The sequence below is a fragment of the Ruditapes philippinarum genome, unplaced genomic scaffold, assembly GCF_026571515.1.
Source record: "Ruditapes philippinarum isolate M1 unplaced genomic scaffold, ASM2657151v2 ctg320_1_1_1_1, whole genome shotgun sequence".
Taxonomy (NCBI): Eukaryota; Metazoa; Mollusca; class Bivalvia; order Venerida; family Veneridae; genus Ruditapes; species Ruditapes philippinarum.
In genome coordinates, this window is record NW_026854213.1 from 173,486 (window position 1) to 194,658 (window position 21,173).

The following is a 21,173-nucleotide window of genomic DNA, read 5'->3' on the forward strand; positions in this document are numbered from 1 at the left end:
GTTAGCTTTTAATGCTATTTTCAAGCATATAAGTTTGTTTTCAGACGGAATCTGCAAAACAAGAGTCTGATGACGACGAGGAGTATATTATTGTTCGTGACGAGACGATGTCACCGGAAGTGGAGCAACCGGACGTTCATTTGAATATGACAACGTCAGCTGAGGAGGAGGAGCCTGATGAAGAGCAGGTGTGTGATTGGTTGATTGTTTATTTTTGTCTCCGCCCCTTCACAAATATGCCATGTCCAAATGTATTTATTGAGCGATTTATTTATATATATATATATATTATTTTCTGCTGTTTTATCTTATCAAATTTTGTTATTGTGGACAGTTAAAAGTTCTATTTTGTTTAAATTAAGATTTTTTACTTGGTCAGGTTTCGAGAATAAATTTTTTAAGTAAGTAAATAGTTTAGATGTAATGTTATGTTAAGATTTTGAAATGAAAATTAAAATGAAAGAATTGTACAAAATGAAACGTTAATCTGTTTTTATGATGTTAGTTGTAGTAAAGTGGGTATGATAAATGTCATTTGGACATGACAGTTTTGTTGACGTGGTTCACTTGAGGTGTTCATACAATATATTTAACAATTGTAAAACAAGAGTAAGATCATTTTGATAAAACCTGTTCTTTTGAAAAGTTATACAATGTATAATACTGTACACATATTGACTGACAATTTATTGTTATCAAATACGTAGGCAGTCAGTTTAAAAAACATGTGTATGTATTGAACTGCTTTAGGATATCACTTTATTTTCCATGTATGAATCATAAAATTGAATTTCCGAGTTATAAAATCTTTTATGTGTACTATTCTTAGAAAAATTATTTTCATACTATATAGAATCTAACGTGAATTTTCATGTGATAAAAACTGTTATACAATTTATAAAATGACTACATTATAAGTCTGGACAAGTATGAGAACCTTTAGGATTGTTAGGATCGAAATTTATTCCTTATATGCTGAAACTTTATTTAACAAACTCGTCTCAATAATAACATAAGATAATTTGATATGAAAATTTAAGATGTATGGTATTGCATTTGCTCTATATTCTATTTTTCAAAACAGCCTCTTTTAAGTACACGAAGCAGTCATAGCACAACAAGTAGTAAACGGGTAATTTATGTCTGCGTAATAATAGCTCGTGACCAATAATTGATACTTCTGCATCTAGATGCTGCATAACAGTTCCCGATGGAACACACATAAAATAACAGTTCCCGATGGAACGCACATAATATCGCATGAATAATTTTTGAGTTTACGAGTATTAAAATGAATGGAGTCTTGCGTAAGGGTATCATTGGAACATCATCAGGTGTAACGAAGTTTGTGGAACAGTCTTTGATAAAATATTGCTCATAATTTGCACTCTAGAGGACATAATAGAATATAACTAATTTTGCATGATTCTATGCATGAAGTAATTAAAGTTAATAGTTTGGATTTTTGTTAATGAAAATTCTAATTATCTTTTATTTACATGAATGACTGTAGAAATTTGAATTTATCTATTCCTAACATGTGTTAAATATAGATAACAGCAGAAGATCTCGAAGATATGGTAAGATATTGCCATGGTAACATGCATGTTGAGTTACCATAGCAACCCAGCTCTATATATATGTTTATCTTGAAATGGTTTGTGTAAGCTATAGATAATCGGGAACCATATATTGTTTGTGTTATACAAAGTTATGTGCCCTTGTTCGTGCATGGTCCAGTTGTGATGGTGGTGGTTAGTTTTTTTAGCGATGTGAAATGCTAAATTTGGTCGTTCTTCTGACGATTTATTGTAAAGCAAGTTCTAATAATCAGGGATGAGATCTTGATTATTTTAGACTGTCCCTTATTACGTAGACCTCAAGTGATTATTAAACAAAGCCTCTGAATTAATTATAATAAATCAATAAACTGTCTTACTGTTTATGAAATTCCATTCTAAACTAAACATATGATAACATATGACAAATCAGTGTTCCAGTATGTTTCATCACATATGTTTGATATAAAATTTTCGGAATATTATTGATAAAAAAGTTGAAGTTGAAACAAAACATTTTTTTGACTACTAAATGATATAAGTAAGACATGGAAAAGGCCATTGTGTCTGCGATTTCCAATTTTCAGGAACACTCTGTTTTGTAGAACTTGTTTCATAATATTGAATCATTACAAATTGTTTTACTTTTTGTTTTCTTCAAGTTTTACATGTGATGGATAACTAACAAAGCCCAGCAACGGCCAATAACAATTTGTCTGAACACTGAATACACATTTCTTAAAGAGTTAGAATATTTCACTTATGAACCATTGAGTGTGGTTTTGTGTATATTTATAGAAAGCTAGACTTTGTATAGGCATGTTTCTGAAGTCAGGATTCCGTTTTTCTTTATTTTGGACTGGGGTCACATTTGGTATTTTATCACTCTCTTAGTTCTTCCATTGCCGTTCTGTATTCACTGTGATATAAAGTTTCTATACATGTCCCCCTTGTAATATATCAATATTTATAGATATATCAGAAGCCACTGTTTGTGTATATACATGTAAAGTGTATTTTGTGCATGCATCTACAATTATGATTGTTTATATTAAGATTTCCTTTTCACCCTTTCTGTAATGTACCATCCTCTTTTCTATAGCAATAGTATCGATATTTGAACACTTAGTATCTTTATTTCCTTGAATCCTTGTGTTTGGGAGCTATTTGGTTGATTGTTTGTGATTATCCCCTGAAAGGTCCCTTCCAGAACATTATCCTTTAAAGTTTCATTTCATGACTATAGCGTCTTAAAGTCAGGCTTTTTAAAAGAAAGGTACACGTATTACAATATTTACAATGAACATTGCAATATTTATTAGTTCACTGCAAGACTATAAGTGTCCTTAAAACATGTTATAAACTCATATACTCCGCTCAATTAGTTTATAAATTAGACATGCGTAATGATGATGAAAAAGATTCTCAAAGCAAATAACTTTCATATTAAGTTGCCCCAAAAGTTAAACTAGTCTGTTTAGACAGCATAGATGTGCAAGCTGGCTTAACTCTCTTCTTAATTTGCCAAAATATGTCTTTAATTCATAGCCGCTAGCAGGTAAAAGGTTAATAGTAAATTTTGGTATTACATAGAATTAAATTGAAAAAAAGTCCTTTATTAATTCTTTTTATTTTTTTAAAGGTAAAGAAAAAACCTTTCTTACGAAAAACTAGCTCGATTCTAACGTTCAATTTTACATCTGCGTCAAAAGGCACCATTGCGTGTCTAAATGATTTTGCCGACAGCAATGAGGAAATAAGTGACGGGAAAAGGGTAAAAAGCCTGTATTGTTAATCGTGACATATTGTTGCAATGATTTCACAAGATAAATATCATTGGACAACCAGCATTTTGCACAGTGTTTAAATGTCGCCACTTTGGCTATGAAAATGTATTCGTATTTTACATCAAAATGCTTGTTTTCGACTGTTTACGATCTGTGTGTATAAAATTTAAGATATTTTCATCAAAAAATGAAATTACGGTTGAGTTACAACAATTGCTTAAATTCTTTCAGCTGTAACATAATTTTTCTATTTTTTTTAAAAAAAGACTAAAATATGTTTACACATTGATATGTATTGTAACCAATCACAAAACGTTTTTTGTAAAGTCAATATGAGTGAGATCCTTTATAAAAAACTTTTTTAAAGCAATTACATTAAAAATAGCGCATTGCCCCAATAGTGTAAACTACATTGTTATTCTGTATAATAAAAGATATATAAAAATATATTATTTATGAGGAAAAATGTAATTAAAGTTATAAATTATGTTAAAGTAAAGTGACGATCGAATTGTTATTTCTGAATGTTTAATAAAATAACTGTAATTGTTTTTCGAATATATTTATATTGTTCCTTCAATGACTTTTTGATACAACAAACATAAAACTACAAATTCGAAAGAGTATTAAATTTCTGTAGTCCATATTCATTATTTTCCTCTAGTTGTTTGTACCTATATTGTAAATCATTATAATTCTAAAAAAATAACATAACTTTAATTCATGATTTATATGAAATATTATATGATTAACTTACTCACTTAAAAAGGCCTTTTAAATTTTTGAAAATAAACTTGTCATGTAAGTTTTTATAGAAACTATCTGTTATTACAATTTATTGTAAAATGAAATGGGAATAATGAATTTCTGATATTGTTTTTATTTTCTGGATAACATTTCTAGTTGATATTTTATTGTATCTCCTATTTTGTTATTGCTAAAGTCACGGAAATCTAAGAAGAAACGGAAAAGAAAGTTCCAAAAACGTAAGACTAGAGTTGACAGCGCTCATTCAATGTCCTACATGTCTTTTGCCTCGTTTACGAGTTTCGATAACTCAGAATTTGAGTTTGACACAGTGACAGAGCCAGATCTTGATCCAATTGATGTTGAAGAACTGCCTGACGAAGACAATATTGATGATTTGGTAATCCGAATGTTCGGAAACAAATGTACATTTGTTGTTCTCGCACTTCTGTACAAATGTAGTGGGGATTTTGTGTTGTTTTATTTTGTATGCAAACTAAATAGAAGTTGATATTTTATATTTGAAATACGTCTTTTTAAATTAAATGAAGAATTAAGATACAAGTTTAGAAACCTAAGTTAATACATTTATTAAGTCAAATCTAAAGCTGTTATGTCAATTGAAATATTTTGAATGTGAACAAATATTTTTCTTTGTAAACTCCTGCAAGTCTCAGCCCGACTCATTCATTTTTAAAATTAAATCAGAGGTATACCTTTTGCATGGTAGCCAGAAGCAGTTTATAAATTAATGAACTAATTTTAGTCTTGCAGCAACGTTTGTTATAAAGGCTTGAATTGAATATAATTATAAAAACATGTATTTAAAATTATACAAATTTGTAATAGGTTTAAAGAATGAAAACCTAATTGCAGCTTAATGTTCACGTAAAGACTGATAATAGAAACAGAAATCAACCCATCATCAAGTGATTAAAACATGACTTTGTCATAATAAAATTACAATTAAGGGCTTAAAATATCTTAAAATATAAATACATGTTTTGTCTTATCGCACAACTATTTTTACTTTGCAAATATTGTTATGTAAGGCCCAGTTGTTCGGCATTGTTATTCGCAAAAGAATGAATCTTGTACCTGTAAAATTGCTACATTTTACGAGTCTCCAGTGTGTCGTTTCATTATTGTCCCTTTTTTCTACATAAATAAAGCATAAACAGGTCTTCATTGTTACATGTTATTGCATTAATAAAATTATTGTCCAAATGCATAGCTTAGCTCGACCATTGACGTTTTCTTTGTGTTCTTTTTTAGATGTTTTTGAAAACATGATCGGTAACCTGAATGCTAATTTCTACGAGTCTTAAGTGTGTTGTTTCATTATTGTCTCTTTTTTCTACATAAATAAAGCATAAACATGTCCCTGTTGTATTGATCTGTCCAAATGCATAAATGAGCTTGACCATTGATATTTTATCTGTGTTCTTTTTTTAGATGTTTTGATAACAGGATGTTTTATCTCGATTTTTGCCAATGCTGTGGTGCTATTTAACCACACATATTGCAGTCCTGAATTGTGTCCTTCGCTTTTGTTTGGATTGCACATTAATTGTGCAGTTGTAGCTGTTCATCTTTTGGTTCCAGTAATATTTAATGATTATAATTCAATATTTAGGCAGCAAACAAGGAAGGAGAGTCTGTAAGTGATATATCAAAGACTGGTAGATAGTGAACTTATGACACTATGCTTACCATAGACCTTTATTCTTGCAGTTTAAATGTCCGAAGACATCATAAAAGCTAGATCTCTCTCTCTCTCTCCAGATAATTTTCTCTCTTCTGCTATATTTTTATTATATCTCTGAATTAGTTATCTTTCATTCTTAGTCTTCTTTTTCAGCTTTAGAGATTTTTTTCAATTTTCCAATTATAAGACAGTAGTATTATGCTAATTAAAAAGATGGATTGATAACTGATTCTGTTCTAACTTTTTATTAGTTAACTTTTGTAACATCTTATTTATCAGTGACAGATCAAATAAAACTCTTGAAAAAAATTTAGTATCTTGTTCCTTTTAAGTAAAACAAATAGGAGTATTAATGAAATTATTTCTATGTACAATTACATTGTTTTGATCATCTACATATCATTCTGTTAATGTAACTTTTGTTTTGTTCAATTAACAATTATGTTAATCCCCTTAACCTATTCCAATTTTCAGAGCTATTGTGGTATAAATTACTGTATATTTTGTTACATGTTTCTATTTTAAACACTTAAATATATGTGTCTATTTGAAACACTTAAATAATGTTTAACATTTAGATATATACTATATTTATAACAAAACTTAACTCTGAGACTTGATGGTCGACCACTTAATCTATTTTATCTGAATCTCTTCACTTCTTCTTGCACACAAATCAAGACAAAACTGGAAAAAAAGTATTTTTTAAGTTACATGTTAATTTTTATATTTGAATTATTGTTGTGTGTTCAGTTATTGTCGTTAAATGACTGCTACTTCTCCTTTTACTGTCTCTTTTTCAGATTTGGATCTTTGATGCTTTATTTATGATTTGTGATGATTAATTTACAATGATTTATTTACGATTCATTAATATAATTGATAACTTGAAATGTTTTTTGACTGTCTGATATATAAGTACCATGTAAAGAAGTTCCTTCTTTTTGATTTCCATTGTGTAATATTTAGCCAATATGATATTGTCTCAAGATAAAGATTCATGCCAATTTTATGATCAAAATAAGAAATTAAACAACATTTGTGAATGTTGTTTTACCAACATACCGTCTTATTCAATATGTTTACACCATTTAAGATTTTAGAAAGAATACAAGTAGAAAAGTTATAGAAAAAATATTGTTTTATTAGGTTATGGAACAGTTCTTTTTGTATTAAATACCATTCTTTTATCAAACGAGGCTCATTATACATTTAAGAGCTACGCACATTTACTTTATCATGAATAAGATTACGTTGTTCTATATTTTATTGTAAATTATTAATTACCACATTGTTATTTAGTGTATTGTATATCTTTTAGAGTGAAGCTGATAAATTAAGGATGATATCAAATAGAGAGGCTCGTGCTGCAAAACGTGCTGCAGCTGCCGAAAAACGACGACAGGAAGTGGAAAGAAAACGTAGAGAAAGAGAGGAACAAATTAAGGTATGCTTACACACACTAACAAACAAACAAATAAGGTATTAAGCGTGTTTTGTTAAGCTTTAGCAATATATTTTGAAATAAGAAAAAAAATGGATAGGAACGTTTTGTAAATACAAAATGTATTAAGATTTATTTTACTTCAATGTGTTTTTGTGAGTTTCATTGACACAATAATTCAGCAGAGTTATTGATTTCGTTATTTAATATATAAATATTAAATATATTTTTATTTTATATAACTCACAATAAAAGTTTAATATCTGCATGCTGTTATCCCTTTAACCCGGCTATAACTATGTTGAATAGACTTGTCCATCTTTCAGTGTGGACAAAACCATTTACGATATAGTATTACTTTAATGGAAAAATGATTAAATACTAACTGAATAGCGAACAGTGCAGACCGTGATCAGACAGCACATATATGCCAGCTGATCTTACTCTGCAGTGGTCGCATGGGTATAATCAGTTGTTAAGAAGGTTTCCTAAATGTAATACCTTTTGATGACTGAAATAAAATGACTTACCAGATTTATATCAATCATTACGTATATCAAACATTGGTTGTATTACAGAGAGAGAAAGAAGAACACGAACGACAAGAAGTATTGCGACAAGAGCAAGAAGAGCTGAGGAAAAGGAAAGAAGAAGAAAGAAGGTACGTTGTGATGATGTTTCTTTTTCTTTACATTTAGTCAGTTCTTGCATTATTATAGTCAACTTATATACATCATGTACATAAATAAGGCATATTTTACAACAATTTGCCAAAGGAATTCGAATGCATATATATTTATTATATATGCACTTCTATACCTTGAATCTCAACCTGATTGAAATTAAAGTAAACATTCTTTAAAAAATAAAACAGCATAAAAATGGCCATTTTTTGTCATAGTTATGGTCATTTTCTTTGTAATTAACCACATTTTCAGGCTTTTTGTCAATTTTAGTGGCAATTTCTGTTTTGCTGATATTTTTGTTTACTATTTGAAATTGTATTCATCCACAAAAATTGCACAGATTGTATCATATAGGTTTTATAACCAGAAGAAAGTTGGAAGGAATGTTGTATTACATGTATTTTTTTATTTTGGTTGATGAAATACATTATATGGCTATTCTATAAGTTGTTTATACTTTTTGTTATTCTGTGCGAAGTTTTACAATTATAAAAAAAAGTTCATACTAGATGGTTCAACATTGCTTCTTTCAAAGATTGAGACACAGTAGAAATACAGTAATTTTATGTAAATGCAATTTAATACAGCACACATTTATAGTAAACATTATTGCAGATTAATATTTGCAATGAACATTTTATATTATTCAGAAATTGGTAGAAATACACTATCTCCGGGACAGTTAATTTTGAATAATATGTACATGTTGATTGAGTTTTCATTCCGAGTTCCATTTCATCAAATAGTTCTTGTTTTGTTGAAGTTAGCATTGCTTTATTGTTGAAGAACTGATAAACGCACGTTTTGTGTAATATGTACACAAAAATAGAACTACTAAAGCGAGATAAATTACATTTAACAAGTAAGCAACGTGATTTTAAATTATTTTTGTGCACACTATAGATAGCATATGATAATGTTTCTAAGAATCAAAATTTTGTCCAAAAGAGATGTGTATTCCTACCTCACTGTAAAACTTTTCACCATATATTTATAAGATAAGTATGTTAGATATATCTTATATTTATAGTTTATATTACTTTCATGTCAATTTCGCAATTGTTTTCTTTTCCAGTCATTTTGCGCAGCTTTTTATGCTAATGATTGACAATGACACGTTATTTACAAATTATCAAACAATTGATTTTATTATAACATTTTCTGTTACATTTGGGCTCCTTTAGATTAGAAAGGTAATTTTAAAGTTGTGTAAGCACGTCTCAACATTACACAGCTCGTGTTACTATTTTTAGATCTGATCTTTGTCTGTAGAAGGCTTTGTAGGATCAAGCATCTTCTAACAATGAGCATGTTAATATATAATGCTTGTATGCACCTTAAACCATATATATATGAACTCAATACTAAGGGATTTTGGCAAATTAAATATACTTACTTACTTACACTTTATATCACATGACTACATAATTGGCATAAATTCGCCAGTGGAATAAATCTACCACTCTTGGTTATAGTAGCAACAATTTTGATACTGGTTTATAATTGTTATAAATCTTGTAAAAATGTTGGGGTTTTTTAAGGAAACAAATCGAGCAAAATCTCATTTACTGTATAGTCATGTGATAAAACAAATCTGGCATCATTTGTAAATTTCATACATATATTTTTGTAAAACTTGTTCAGAAAAATGTTTTTAAGCTTATAGTCATGAAACTCAACATTTTACTGAATTTGTTTCACAAAATGTAAAATGCAATTACGAATGGTATTCGATTTTTTCATAAATATTGAAAATTATACATTTATTGGAATGAATTCAACTGAAAAACCATTTATGGCTCATTGGTATGAAGAGGTATCCAAATGTTACATACAGATTACGAATGTTTTAAATTTATTTTATCACCTTTTTCAGCTTAGCACATTCTTTTGATTATTTGCTTAATTTGTTATTTTATGTTTGCTTCCTTTTAATTTGATGAATTCATTTTATCCACTTTACAAAGACTACTGAGGTAACTTTCTCGTTTTATTCCAGTTTTTACCTCTAAAATTAAAAATTCTAAAGTACATCCCTCAACATGATGAATTTAACATGGTTGCCAACGAATATGAATATTATAATTGTCTCTTACATATAACTGTAACATTCAACATGTTTTGGTTTTAAAGGTCACCACCATTTTGGAACAAACAACTTTCACTAGTTTACTACTTTTTTTGCCAAGTATTGATAACGTTCACGTTAGTTGTTTTGAGTTAACCTTTAACATTAACAAATAATCTCAGATATATAGTTGAATTAATTACGCATTTTTACTACATTGAAAACTCATTAACATGTACTTTTGACACCTTACAAATTCAGTTTAACCAGTGACATTGAATTAAGTATTGAATCTGATCCCGGTAATTGCTCAAAACATAATTTGGAGAATCTGTTCCTATTAACGGCCAAGAGCAAAAATTGATGAATCTCAACGGTAATTGCTAAAAATGTAATTTGGTCAATCTGTTCCCGTTATCGGTCAGAATCCTGTTAACGGTAATGACCAAATGCTGCTTTTGATGAATCCCTGAACGGTAAAAGTGTAGAGCTTTGGCAAATCTGTCCATGATTACCGCTTGTATGATTTTTTCAAAATCGTAACTAAATATTATGCTACGATTAAGCTATTCATGTATATGGCTATGCGATTATCGTTTCGCAATCATTATAGACAGTATAGCATAAGGTATAAGGAAAACTATTTGGGTGTTAATCCTCAAAGAACAGACTGCAATGCTGACATGGTGAAACCTCTCTTTACCCAACGGTTAAGTGGTGCCAATGGAAAATGTATAATATATTCTATGATATCTGTATTGAAAAGCTTAAAGCTTCCTTTGATGTTTGTTACAACAAAACACATATTTATTGACACTGTTATCATCGTTAACAAAACACCTTCTTAAACTTCCTGTCACGTGTAACACTGACCTAACATAACTTTAAACGCAGTGCACGCACTGCGTCTGTCGCTATGACACAAAATCAAACGTTTTTCCTTTTATTGAGTTGTTTTACATTTATTTATATTTTTTGTTGCTTTTATGATTTTTTCTTCTTTTATTACATTTTATGTTCGTCATTGTTTTTAAAGACGGCTAGTTGAACTGCTAGTCAGTTATGAATCACCAGAACGCAGAAACGAGACACGCGCTCGTCTAAGTTCTATACACAGTATCGTACAGTTGTAAGTTTTTTTTGTTTGAAGTGCATTGTAGAAAACAGTAGAAATTGTTTTAGCCTTTTCAATTGTTTTTTCTTCATGATGAAACAGAGAGGTAGTAGTGGACGCCTTTTAAGAAAATTAAAAAAGTAGGAGCAAATTTCTGAATCTTTTTAATATATCTTTGTATGGATACGTTATGTACCTCATCATAGGCCCCTATGAAAAAAATATGTTTGGGAAATATGTTCTTGTTTTCCGCACAGTTCGTATAAATCCAAAAATGTTTACAATTCATTTTTAGCCTCTCATGAGATGTAACTTCTTTTAAATTGATAGGAACGTTACAAGGAATGCGATATTGGTCATGAAAATTATCATCTTCTGGTTTGTTTGCTCTTATCATGATAATGCACTGCTTTTATTCTTGATTGAAATGAGTATGTTCATATTATGAAAAAAACAATTTGACTTTTCAAAACAAATGACAAAGATACTTAGAAAAGTTCTTCCTGCTGCCAACTTGATAATTTGTCTAGCAACTTTTTTATGTCCATTTTAGCAGTTGTTTGGACTTCTTCTGTTGTAAATATTCGTGTCAAGTACATCTTGCAGTGCGTCATATATTTTAAGGCTCTCGTCTATGATGAAATCATAATCAATGAATGTCAAACTCTTTGAATGAGATCTGTAGAGTTCTATAGATCTGTATGCTGTACACATTATTGTTAGTTCGTTAGTTTCGTTTGTTTGTGTTGTATTTTAAACCAAGATATGAGACAAAAAAGTCTGCACATGTGTTAGTAGATGAATGTCTGAGTTATAGTAATTGTGTTATGCACAACCAACACAATTGTCGTTAGTTTTGTTATATAGTTGTAGCATTTGAAACTGTACTATGAGACAGTATGTTCTGCATTGTGTGACAATAGGTCGTAATATTAGCATGTATTTTATGTTATAGAGTGAAGAATGTAGTTGCAGATTATTGTCAAAATGTATTTGAACAATGTTTGGATTAGTAGATTTCTGTGTCTACACAAAGTAGATCACTTATATATACCGAGTAAAATGCTTCTGCAATAAGACCAACATTGTAACCTCTGTGTTGTTGATGTGACATTATTTCAATCTATCATGCACTGAACAAGTAATGCGACATTACAAATTTTACTGAATAGTCAATTTCGATTTAAATTTCAGTTTATTGTATTATTCATAATTGCTGGATCAGTAAAACAAACAAATAAGATACAGGTTTCCAACTGACAAACTTTAAAATCACTACCAGTGTCTTTTATTTCACTATAAATTAAATTAATCAGTGTATTTTACTGAACATTAAACACTAGTACTCTAGCTTACTGTTTAAATACTATCAGATTGAGTGAACAATCTACTAGTATACAATACTAAATGTCTTTATTAAAACAGCTTATTCTCTGATTCAACATGTTAAATTGATTTTTTGCAAGCATCGGTACTGTCAAAATATTTGTCCACCTGCCGATTTGTAATTTTATCTTTAGAATCAAGGAAGTTTCAGAGTAAGTTTGTAACTTCGTTTGTGATAATTTTGTAAAGTGATTGAATATAGCACGTTAATTGTGGTATATTGCACGACAAAATGGAAAATTAGAATTCGGTATAGCGTTAATGTATTGACAAAATAAGCATGTTTTGTATGATAGATAAATAGCATGCAGTAGCATTATGTTACATTTAGTTTGTACGTCAAGTTCTAAAAATGTTTATTTATAATGGTTCATATGTAGAAGCGTAATTTAACAAGGTAATAATAATAGCATGTTGACTAAAATGATATATAATAAAACTTGCATTTCTTATAATGACTGGACTATTAGTAATTGAATGTTTCAAAAGTGTCGATCTTAAAAGTATTAGAGAGTTTGATAGATTTTATTATATAGACCAAATTTCTGTATGAAAAGTTTCCTTTTGTTTTTATTTTATTACAATGGATATTAGATACAATAGATAATTTTACTTTTAAAGGTTTTTTATACAGGATTTACATTTATATATTTGCATTATGTATAGTACTATACTAAGGGCTGTAATATGGGCAGTGTGCATTGATTTCCTTTATTTTATTAGCCAGTAACAAACATCTTTGAAGAAATCAAATGATGAGTATGTATGTTATTTGAGCGGAACAAAACAATTAATGTAATTGAAAATAATAATTATTAATTAACCTTTAGCCTGGAAGACTCGTAAGTATATGTTTGACAACAGTATATGGTTTATCATTTGAAATGTTGTCCTATGTATATTGTTTGGAATCATGGGGAAAAACCTGAATCCGTTTGCAAACAGAAAATGAGTTGCCATTTTTCCTTCTGTAAATTAAGTTTTTCACGAATGTCATTCATGTATTTATAATACTGACATGACCCTTGAGGTACACATCAGGTGATATAGATAGTTTTTTTAAGCTGCATGTCTGTGATTTTAAGTTCCACTGGAGAACCAGTACGTTTAAGACTTTTGCGAGCCAGATTAAATGGTTGTTTTTCTATATAACAGCATGTTGATCCTGTTCCTATAAGTTTATGATTATATAATTTATAAATTATATAAAACATGAAATATATACATTTTATAAGTACAGTAGTGAATTTGCAATGATATACGTGTATACAAGTAATTAAGCTCTAAATATTTTTTTGAAGATTTGCATGACCTTATCAACTATAATAACTTTCTGTTTTGATGGTTTCGTCATAATTGAGAGTAATTGTAACTTCATAAGACACATTAAGGTGCATGTTATAATAGCAGGATAAAACCAACATCTCGGCAACTTGACCTTCTTTAATACCCCCAACATCTTTTTCCCTGGAATGGTCCCTGGTGTTTGTTTGGATCTTCCCTGAGTTCAAATACTATATATTGTAATAGTTTCTTCTTGCTCTGGAATAATGAGTATATCGAAATGTAAATCTATTGTGAACTGGTACGGTTATATATTCAAAAGTTTAGGGTAACGGCACAGGTTAATTTTTCATGTAAAAATTCAGTTTCCAATGTTTAGCTTTTGTTGGTTTTATAAGTTTCATATGATTCATGCATAATACAAGCTGCTTTAACTAATTTCTTATTTTGTTGAAATCATAGCTTTTAATTATTTATAATGGAAAGGTTTTTTTGTGCTTTTTTCGGTACTATGTTATAACCTTTGGCAAATCTGCCATTTGCGTTATTAATACTTATTAATCTGAGTGACGATTTGAATCAAAGCCTAATTTGTACAGCATGATTTACAGATTAAAGAAGCAAAAGGAGGAGGAAGAAAATGAGGAACAAATGAAAGAAGAATTAGAAAAGCAGAGAAGAGAGAAAGCTGAGGCAGAGAAGGAGCGAAGACGAAAAGAAGATTATGCAAAGAAATTGGAGATGATGAAAGCAAAACAAGCCGAGGAAGAAAAGCGAAGACAGGGTAAGGAATTAAGCGATGATCAGAACAGAAATTTTATTTCTTGGTTTATATATGCAAAACAAGCTCACATACAATACACCTTACACAAATGACACATAGCAGGAGTATATAAATGAGAAATATTGATTTATCCAATGTGAGACTTAGTATGAAGGAGATACAGTTGCTGGTGTTATTTTATTTTGAGAAATGTCCGCTTTTAATCTTAGAGAATTAGCAACACTGCAAAATTTGAAATAAATAGATATTAATAATTGTTACATATGATTTTAGTCATAAGAAACAAAGGGGGTTCATCATTGAGAGCAAGAATAAGATAAGAATTAGTGAACGTTGTGTAATATGTTCCCGAAGTGAAGTCGAGCGAGGTAGCAACACTCTTGTCTCTCCGAACACACATCAACAAAACACACGCTCTTCACATTGTTTTACAGAGTTCATATTGTTACATTGATTGAGAAAATATTCATACGTATATAAGTAAACTCATATAAATGGTATTTATTAAATTATACAGAGGAAGCAGAAAGGAAAAGACTAGAAGAGGAGGAACGTCGTAAGGAAGAAGAAGAAATGATGGCAAAAATGGCAGAAGAAGAACGACTTGAATATGAGAGAAAGAAGAAACTTGAAGAGGAAGAAAGGATAAGGAAAGAAGAAGAGGAAAAGTAAGTCCATTATTACAGTTATATTTCGTCTGCTTATATTCAATGATTGACAAAGATTTCGCAGACATCTATGGTGAAATGATTATGGTTGAAGACACCGTACTTTTAAAATCAAACAGGAGCGTAATACGTTCACAGCAATTATATTGTTGAATGGTTTTTACTCTGGTTTCCCATTCAAATTTCTCTAAGTTAGTAACCTGCAATTCCTATTTTACTTCTTTCTGGTTTAAGTAACGATTTTAGTAATTTATAAGTAAATGTGTCATGTTTGGCGTGTGAAAAAAACTACTGACTATTTTACTGAACTTCGGTGAAATTTATAAATTTAATAAAAGATGAAACAAAATGTCACTCACCTTATATTTTGCAAACTTTCAGGAAGCGGAGGGAAGAAGAGGCACAACGTGCCTTGGAGGAGGCGCGACGTCTTGCGGAGGAAATGGCGCGCAAACAAGCAGAATTGGAGGCCCGTCTCAGGTTCAACAGATCGCTGCAGATGGAGGCGAATGGCCTTGAACATACTCAAGATATTACAAAAGCCTTTGTGTTTTCATATTTTGAATTATTGCAATGGCTTGGTTTGGATATACCAGAGTTCGAGCTTCTTAAACTGAACCAGTATTAATGAAGTTTGAAATTAAATTAGAAAAAAATAACCATTTGATTTTGGTTTTTATAGGTGTTCATGACGTGAAATGACACAAACATGCTGCTTGTGACAATTTATGAGACAGTTTATTTTATTATAAATTTTTGACAATACTTGATCATTTGACTGCGTTTAGTTTACTCATATATTTTGTTGTTGTTTTCTCGTTTTATGTAAACTTATTTTAATATACTTTTCATTTCACTAAACGCAGTCGCACAAAAACGTTGTGTTCTTGAATTGGAATCTTATTTTCTACAGATTCGAGCGGGGAAAGTTACTTTTTTTTCAATAGCATTTCTAAGTGAATATTAATACGGTATATTATCTTTTTGTTCAAGTGCAAGGTTAGCATTTTGTAAGTCTGCGGACCAACAGAGTATTACATTTCTGGAGTTATTTGCTCAAAAAAAATAGTTTACTACTCATGTGTAATGTGGTAAAAACATAGTGTGCTTAGTTGCATTTAAATTGCTGTATTATTTTTTGTAAAAATTATATAGTTAGTACATCATATTAACAAATTAACTTTGTGCAAGTTATAAATGAAGAGCATATACATGTGTACTAGTAGCGATAAATGAGTATGTTGAAATTAGTATCTTATATAAAGAAGGTCATGTAGATAATATTTTGTGTGAATAAGTAATTATTTTGTATGAATATATAAACTGTTTTATATAGTAAATTTAGCAAAATTTTACAACTTACAAATGAACATATAAATTGTATACTAGTTGGTGTAAATGTTGTTTTTTAGAAGTTAGTGTAACAATATTATTTAGATAATTGATTGTGATATATTGTGTGTGATTTAGACTGGATGTGTAAGACAATTTTTCCATGTATGCCAAATGTATGTACCAAACGTTGGAAGACAAAGGATCATTATTTATCCCAATGTGTCAGTATAATTATGCAGAAATAGTTCTTTTAAGGACATTTAATGATCAAAGCAGTTAATAACATAATATTTTGCTTAAACCATACGCGTTATCACTTGGATCAAAAAAGTTAACCTAATTTATGTTCTTTTCTAAATTATATTTTGATTTAAGTTCAAGCTCAGACTACCAATGTTTCAGCATGACTAGGCGATATCCTAAATTGGTCAATATTCTAAAATAATTGTGTTGAGCAACCTCTGCTTTTTTGGAAATAAAGATAGATCAGGATATGTTAATAAGACCAGAATACATAATAAGGAATAAATGCATGGCTTTAAAAAGAATATAGATAATAATGCAAGAAGTGAAAATTGTAGCCTTTTAAATGTTGAATGTTTGAGAATAAATTGATAAAGGATATTTTGATTTGTGTAAATGTTGTAAGTTTTTTTTTTATTGTTTTTTTCTAAAATGTTGCATTTATGCATTCATGTACCAGATCGAAATTGCATTTATTATTGTATATAACAGAGTTTGCATTTTGTATTATTCTACTTGCGTAATTGTTGTTTTTTTTATTATTATTTTTTTCTTGATATATATTTATATGTATATTTACAAAAACATATGCTTTATTTTAGATGTTTTATAAACAGTTCAGTTTGCATTAATATTTTTAAAGATATCTTAAAAGTTTAATTTTTTCTTAATGTAGCTATGGGCCTGCTTATATTATTAGATCTGACTATAGTAATGTTTTTAATCAAAACTGAATTCACATTTAAAAATTGAATTTTAACAAAAGAAAATTCCTTTTAAATATTATCTTTTTATGTACTTATGTACTTCATTTTTTATAGTTAATACTTAGCGGTTTGAATGTTTTCAGTTTCAAAATAGTGAATTGTGCTCATTTTAAATCCATATTGGCTGTATGGATCACACTAATAAAGGGTACCTTTCTAGTCCTTCAATGTTACACGTTTACAGAAAAAAACATATTCTTTCAATGTTGGATGTTTACAAAAAAAAGCATAATGTTTCGTGTTTATTGTTGTTACTGTTGTTTTTATTTTGCTTTCTTGCCATTTAGTGGTTAATATCATCTTTGCAGTTAAAGTGTATATAAGTCAAACCATGAACACTTGTGGTACTTTTGGTCATTATTTGCAGACCAATTTAATGACAGTTTTAAGTACATAGCAAATGTTGCCAATATATGATGGGCTTTTTTTAAGGCAGGAATAGATTTGAATACATAGAAAATGTGTCCAAATAAACAAAGGGCTGGTTTGTGAGGCAGGGTTTATTCAAAATATTTTCTATCAACTTGTCTCTTTAACACAGGTTTGACTAAATAACTTTTGCTGTTTTGTTTAGAAAGTAAACTTTTAATGTTTTATTTGTCGTCAAAGTTGTTGTTTTTTATTTTTATCTATTTATTTATTGAGGAATTTCTTCATAAAAAGTGCATTGCCTGTAATTGAAACTGGTTTTATGTACAATTTTTACTGGCATTTTAAATAATTATCTAACCCAATTGGTATATGGTCATTCTGTAGAAACACGCGTTTGATGCATTTTGATAGCTCTATTTTATGATAATATTGAATATACGAGTACGTATTATGCGCCGCATCAGCGTCTTTGGATTCTTTCACGTAAGAAAGCTATTCTAGCTACTTTACGGAAAGTCAGTGTTTCTACTCCGGTGCATGTTTGTGCCTAAAATAATGCATAAAAATGGCACCTGAGGTCTTCCTTCACCACTAAAGCTTGAAAGTCGCCTGTTGAGTTGACATAAAATTCAACCCAAAAAAAATACATGTATATTGTAGTTTTTTAAACATTATAAACTTCGTTACAAAATGCATGGATTGTGGTGGGTTGTGATAAAGATCTGTGCATTACAGTTTATATTTTATTCTTATTTACATTTTTAAAGTGAAAGTAAAAGGTTGTGTCTTTGATCTTTTGGTGTCCGATTAACTTTTTTCTTCCGATTAATTATTGATGCCTTTATTTTATTTCTGTGTAAATATATATTTCTGTTCTCTGTTACTTTCGTTAATTTTTATTCTGAGCCAGTAACATAATAATTTTTATTTGTAGACGAAATTATTTTTTCGCTGTAGACAAAATTATTTTCTCAGAAGACGAAATTATTTTCTCATTAGACGAAATTATTTTCTCAGAAGACGAACTTATTTTCCCTGTAGACGAAATTATTTTCCCTGTAGACGAAATTATTTTCTCAGAAGACGAAATTATTTTCTCCGTAGACGAAATGATTTTCTCAGAAGACGATTTTTTTTATTGTTAAAAACTATTTTATGTGTTGATGATATCCATTATTGCATTTCAAGTTGTATTTTCAGTCTGTGATAGTTTACTATATATTATAATATATTGATATTTTTTATAAATCTATCGTCTTTGTAACGAAATAAAATAAACATAAAATCTATTATTTTCTGTTTGTTTGCTTAATATTGTGTCCATCTTCTTCTTTTTAGGCATTAATTTGATTTATAGAGAATAAAACAAGTTTTTACTTCAAATCAAACAAAAACCTTCAAAATCCAAATACCTTTATTGTTTGTGCTCAACACATAAAACTAACAAAAATATTTGATTTACTCTACCATTCCCTTCTAGACGTGCTCAATTATATTCGAGAGATATTTTTTGTTCCGAGTCAGAATGTAGGAGATATTGCCATAAGAAAAATATCACTATAACTAAACGCGTAGTAAAATCCGTGCATCAATCGGCAAAAATAATAAGCTTCTTGCATAATTAACAACAGTTACTTGCTACACATTAAAAAATGATGTCTGTGAACATTCTATAAATGGAATTTATGTTCTATACACTGTCGACTGCTTTGCGATTTTTTTCCTAAACGGACTAAAAACTGACCTGCTGATGCAATAAAAAAACTCGCCTGAGGATAAGCATTTGTGAAGTTTTTTCTTAATTAAAGTGCCAGTTTTGGAAAGAAAACAAAATTTACTCTTATTAACTAAAAAGAAAATAAAAATGTAACAAGACAACAAATTTTCAACAAAATTAGGTGAAAGGCCACATGTTAACATGGAAAAACTAGATTTTGGGTTATTCCAAGGTTCTTCACCATTTTTTGTTAACTAAAAAAAATAAAAATGTTACAAGACAACAAATTTTCACCAAAATTAGGTGAAAGGCCACATGTTAACATGGAAAACTAGATTTTGGGTAATTCCAAGGTTCTTCATCATTTTTTGTAAAACCCTTTACCTCATATATACGCGAAACAACGCACTTTCGAGCCCCCCCCCCCCTTTTAGGCCTCAAATAGTGAAACAATGTCCTATTTTGGCCCCAAACACATGTTTTCGTTTGAGAAAAGTGAGCACTTTTTCGACGCCGACCCCATCCAAAAGATACATCAGGGGGTTGCCAGAAGGGGGGTGTGCCCCCTTTTGTTGGGGGGGAGGGGGGTTGAAGGGGGCGGCATCCACCTCATCGCCAAGAAAATTTTGGACTTGTGAGCGGCTAAAATGAGGTAATAAGGTAACGTGTAACCAACGCTGAAAAGCCTTTGACTCTTATCTCAATCCATTGAGACTTTGCAGCACTTTGAAATCAACTTTGATGGAAAAAGTCAAGGCAAAATAGTGATTTTTGGCAGTTTTGAGATGTCTCCTCGTTGCCATGGAAACAGGAAATTTAAGACGGAGCATGTCGTTACAAAGGCAATGGTCCAGTCAACATTTGTGCCAAGTTTGATTTGTATTGAAACATTTTTCATAGTTTCATAGCAGTTTGAACTTGTAACAGGAGGCTTTTCAATGAAAACGGCCATTTTTCACAATATGCTCATGAGGGAAAGGGTTAAGACGTACTACATTCTCTTACCAGAAATGGCATGTAGCAAAAAGACAAAGACTGGTACTGAGTTCGTACATAGATAATGGTTTTTTCAGTCTTACGAATAAGTAACCCGACAAAACATGGCGGTTGGCCTAGTCCATTTAATCATCCCTCACGTCCATTTTGTTATCATTCGATATTGAATTCTTCGCTTTGATTGGCTAAAGGTAGGCGGTGCACAGGTAGAACTGTTCAAATCTTGTCAATTGTATGTATATCACAACGTACACTCCAGTGTCCGCTATAACTTCCGCTTGCGAGCGTGTTATACACGACAAAACGCGGATTTAGACTGAAATAGAGGTAAAATAGTTAAGTTAAGCTCGATCATTGAAGATTTTTTTTATTTAAATGAGTGGGTCTTACATGGAACAGATTTTTCTCGGTCTGCTTTTTGTTGGAAAACCTATATTTTTTTAAAACAATCGGGTTTCTCACTTCGATTCCTCAAAAATTTCTTTTTTGTCGACTTCAAGCAACAATT

The 21,173-nt window shown here is 30.0% G+C and overlaps 1 protein-coding gene across 1 annotated transcript in view; it reads left to right on the plus strand.

Moving 5' to 3' along the window:
- The window catches only part of LOC132739450 (uncharacterized protein KIAA2012 homolog), a 37,163-nt gene extending 17,923 nt beyond the window's left edge, over positions 1–19,240 (plus strand). Inside the window, exons 10-17 of the mRNA XM_060727170.1 lie at positions 45–188; positions 1,554–1,580; positions 5,730–5,753; positions 7,123–7,248; positions 7,824–7,906; positions 14,395–14,567; positions 15,085–15,235; positions 15,617–19,240. Of these exons, the coding sequence (XP_060583153.1) occupies positions 45–188; positions 1,554–1,580; positions 5,730–5,753; positions 7,123–7,248; positions 7,824–7,906; positions 14,395–14,567; positions 15,085–15,235; positions 15,617–15,863 (975 nt within the window). The 3' untranslated portion in view covers positions 15,864–19,240. The remainder of the gene's footprint in view (positions 1–44; positions 189–1,553; positions 1,581–5,729; positions 5,754–7,122; positions 7,249–7,823; positions 7,907–14,394; positions 14,568–15,084; positions 15,236–15,616) is intronic.
- Positions 19,241–21,173: the final 1,933 nt, after the last annotated feature.